General features: G+C 44.1%; 1 protein-coding gene across 1 annotated transcript in view; it reads left to right on the plus strand.

Annotated features, from left to right (window-relative positions):
* The window catches only part of NUAK1 (NUAK family, SNF1-like kinase, 1), a 25,095-nt gene that overhangs the window by 12,039 nt on the left and 8,512 nt on the right, over positions 1-4,544 (plus strand). Inside the window, exons 2-3 of the mRNA XM_010005790.1 lie at positions 1,565-1,716; positions 2,810-2,875. Of these exons, the coding sequence (XP_010004092.1) occupies positions 1,565-1,716; positions 2,810-2,875 (218 nt within the window). The remainder of the gene's footprint in view (positions 1-1,564; positions 1,717-2,809; positions 2,876-4,544) is intronic.

Genomic DNA, 4,544 nt, shown 5'->3' on the forward strand with positions numbered 1-4,544 from the left:
AATGAGGATGCACATAGGATGTAATCACTGGCAGGAGCCTCTGCTTCAGGGTACAGTGAGGCCAGCAGACAAGTAAGCAGCCAGTTTTATCTGGCTGTTCACTCTCCCTTTTATCAGAGCTGTTTGGCTGGAGTTCAGCGGTGTTAGAGGGAAAAGCAGAAGCTTTGGCTTTTAGAGTTGAGTGACAAGGTGTGAGAGGACATGAGACAAAACCTAAAAGCAGCAAATATCTGTGTGTTGAGAGAGGCAGCTTCTCATTTCACTGCAGAAGCTGAAGAAGTTGGTTTTTTTTAGAAAAAAACCAAAACACCATGGACTACTGGATGAGATTTGCTAAAGAGATATAGGAAGGCATCATTCCAGTAGGGCTGGTCAAAACTAGCATCCGTTTGCAATAACCCCTGGAACCTCATTAATTTGCAGATACTTTGCTGCCAGCGTGACCTGGCCTCAGCAGGCTGCTGCCACAGATAAAAAGAGAAGGAAAATCTCCCTGTTTTAATATGAGCAGAGGTTATTTATGGCAGGTACAGGAAGTTTCCAGTGGGTTGCAGTGGATTTTCAGTATCAGAAGGGAAAAACTATTTAGCAACTAGGGCACTGTGGCAATTTGAGACTACTCACAGCATGCTTTACAGGATTAAGTGTTTAGTTATCTGCAACTCCCAGTGAAGTCCTTGACAGCATGTGGCACAAAGTACTCTGAGCTCCAAAGAACAGTCAAGTTGTGACGTGTATTAGATGAATATTCCTTCACTGCTTACGTGGGAGTCGTGCGTTGCCTGCTTTGCACAAGTTGCAAAGGACATATCTACATCATGCAACAGGACTTGTGGTGGTGGCAGGAGATAAGTAAGCTTGGGGATGAATTGGGTACTTGAGACAGGGTGCAGAGATGTACTAGCAAGAGCTGTACAGCTCCAGAGATGTTGCAGCTACTGTTAGCTCAGGTGTTGGTGGCCACTATGCTGTTGCACAGAGTTGGGCTGGAAGAGGACACATGCATCAATTAACTTGTTGGGTTTTGATGGTAGGTGAAAGCCAACCAACAGTCTTTATGGGCCAAATGGCAATCCTGTATCAACCAATTGTTGAAGACAGAGTTTGTTATGCCTCCTACTAACCCTTTCCAAGTGATGTGATAGGTCCTGTTTTCTTCTGTCCTCTGGTGTCAAGAGGACTACTCATAAAAGTGGGAACTGGGGTTAGTATTCAGGTGTTGCTGGCGCAAGTGTCCACCTCACCTCATTAGTAACAAGCTGACTTTGTCGCTCTGTCACCCATATTATAGAGGCAAAGAGCTTCTTTCATATAGCCATATGAAGGTGAAGGTAGCCTCAACTTCCTTCTCTTAGTCTGAACGTCATGATCTTCCACTGGAAAAATCCACCTTTGCAGCTTCCTTTCTGCAGTGGGGTAGGTAGTACATCTCTCCAGGCTGCAGTGATGACACAGGATGTGTTTAGTCATCCTGAGTCTTCCTCACCCTGCAAAGTGTCAGTTTTCAAATGTATCGAGTCAACTGTGGTGTGATTTATTTTTTTTTTCCTTTTATCCTGTGCAGTGTTTGAAAATAAAGATAAGATTGTGATCATCATGGAGTATGCGAGTAAAGGAGAGCTGTATGATTACATCAGTGAGAGGCGGCGACTGAGCGAAAGGGAGACCAGACACTTCTTTCGGCAAATAGTCTCTGCCGTGCATTACTGCCACAAGGTGAGCAAAGGATTTGATATGAAAAAATGCTACTTGAAGGCTGACTAGTGACTTGGATATTTCAAAGCATGTCTGAAGCAACAGTATACATTATTAAGGACGATAGCATGTGATTATATCAGTACCGCAGAAGATCGTTAAAAAGCTGCAGTAGTAGGCTGCCTGTTTTTAAAGACTAAGGATGCTTTCCTGTGTTATGGCAGATACCAGCCACTCCCTTACGTTAGTCCTACATTGCATTTTTGCCTTGGAAAGAATTGTCCTGACATGAAAAAACTAATACACAACATAAACTAGAAAAGGCACCCCATAGTGCTTCTACAAGATTAATGTTATACATTCAAACAAATTACTTTAGTCATCATGTTACATGGCAGTTTAGGCAGTTGAACCCAAGGTAGCTGACTGACTGTCATCATGGACCTTTTATCCCTGCTTGTGATACTGCAGAGAGCCAAAACTTGCATGAGGCTAAAGGCAACAAGCAGGTAGCATAATTTTTATTTGAATTCTTAAACGTTTTCATCTCCACTTGAATTCTGGTAAACAAGGGCAGTTTTCAAAGTCTTCACTGTGCAGCACTGAAAAGCTGCAGCACTCTGTGCAGTTAATTTTCCCTGAATTTCTTTAGAGAAGTCTCTGACCTAAACCCAGCTTGTTCACTTCCATCCCTAACATCCTGTAGGATTGTTAGTACCCCGATCCACGTGGCTGCACATCGGAGGAATGAGGGCCTTTGTAAGGACTAACGTCATTGACAGATATTGTTTTCTGGTGCCTGGGAAGAATATATCGCTTGCACGCCGTGGGGGCAGGATCCGGGCTGGAATTAGGTTCCAAAAAGACACCCCTGCACCCCCCCACCCCTCCTGCTGTTTTAGAAGCTTTGTGGGAGGACAGATTCCAGTCATTCTTCCCTTAACCACACACCAAGTGACTAATACATCGCCTGTCACTAGTCACTGGGCCGTGAGTGTTATGACAGTGAAATCAGCCCTGAAATGTAGATGCAAAGACCACCCTGCCAGCTCACCTTTAATTTTCCCTGTATTTTCTCATATTCTCCTCTCTGTTTTTTTATTTCTTGTTTCAGAATGGTGTTGTCCACAGGGACCTAAAATTGGAAAACATCCTTCTTGATGACAATTTTAATATTAAGGTAGGATTCCTTTTTCTCAGCTTCTCAGAATGGATTTCCATGTTTTGTAATTTTTTTATCCAAGGTATTAGAAGAGCCAGTGTTATGGCAACAGCTACTAAGCAACAGCATCTGTCAAGAGGCTCTGGGGTTTGGAGGTTGTGGAAGGAGCACCTCTGGTGACGAGTCATACACACTAAATGAAGATTTGCATAATTTGGGGGAGAAGAGTCTGTCCTGCCACCCAAGGGCAACAACTTCCAAAGCACTATCTGTTTACTGGCGGGAAACAGCAGAACATTTCATACAGTTAGGTTTATTTTATAAATTATATTATTGCTGACTGATGCTATGGCTAGGAGAAAACTTTCCTGGTCTACAGGGTTCAAGTGGCTCCTAGAGAACACTCTGAATGTTCTTTTGATCATGGCTGGAAAATAAGCAAATAGATTTTCAAAATAAACCTAGTAAAGCACATGTGCTTCATTAGGAAATGGCCTTGGAACTCCAGACACAAATGTATACTTTGGATAATGATGTCACTGATGTCATTTCCATGTCGTTTCTCCCCAGTGAAAGCATGGGAATGACCTTTTTTCCCTTCTTTTTTTCCTAATAGCTGTAGTACAAAGATGAATAATGAAGAGATGACTGTAGTTTCCAGGTGGTTGAACCTGTTTCAGCTTTGTTGCTCCCTGGGTAGCTGAATGTGAGGGTGGCTGGATGTGCTCATCTACAGGGAGACAAATGGAGGGTGGGACGCTGAAGAGTTTCTGCTGACACTTGGGCATCTTTGCTTAATTAGCAAAGTAATTGAGGAGCTCCCTGCATAGCCAAATATCTAAATAGGCTGGATCTTCATTTTGTCTCTGCTGAAAGCCACAGGGCTGCACGCACTGCCTTCTGCACTTTACACTGGAGAGATTGTCTTCATTTTAAGCTGATGTTGCAATGGAAATGGAAAGTAACATGTGGTAGCTGCCATCTGTGTCACGCTGATGACAGAAGCTAACTTGGATCAACTAGTGGATTAAAGGCACATAAATATGTGGTTTCTAATAATAGCCCTTTACAGAAGGCCCATCCAATGCAATTCTTGGACATTTTGCTGTTCACATCCAGTGTTAGAGCAAACCTCCCCACTCCTGTTCCTACAGGCACATGGGCTGCAGCAGCCCAAGCTGTTCTCAGCAGTGCTGAAAACAAAAAGTAGCCTTTCTAGGACATTGTATACGGAACAGGCTTCCGCAGGCAGGATGACCTTTCTTTCCGCGTTACACGCCAAACTATCTTCCCAGCTAATCAGAGAATTCTTGAGAGAAAAGAGGAATTTGGGGAATTTGCTAGCTGCGGTGTCCTGGATCTCCGCACTGTGGTCCTCATATGCAAAACCAATCACTTCCCCTGGTCTCCAGGGAGCTGCTCTTTGTCAAAAGGCTCCGTTCCCTCCCCTCTCTTCTTTATGGGAGTCTAATAGTCCTGCAGGGAAAGTAGGAGGATGGGGCAGGGGTGAGTAGCTTTGTGTTTGAGTCCAAACCATGGAGATAACCCAGGGGTTTCAGAACCACAGATGCAGTTCAGCTGCCATGCTCGGTGGCACTACTGTGGAAGACATTCAGGTAGCCACAACTCCTCACATCCCTTCCAATCATTTGGACGTCTTTTTCTGGAGGGCTTCCCTTTCCTGAAC

The sequence above is a fragment of the Chaetura pelagica genome, unplaced genomic scaffold (assembly GCF_000747805.2).
Source record: "Chaetura pelagica isolate M959 unplaced genomic scaffold, ChaPel_1.0 scaffold79, whole genome shotgun sequence".
Taxonomy (NCBI): Eukaryota; Metazoa; Chordata; class Aves; order Apodiformes; family Apodidae; genus Chaetura; species Chaetura pelagica.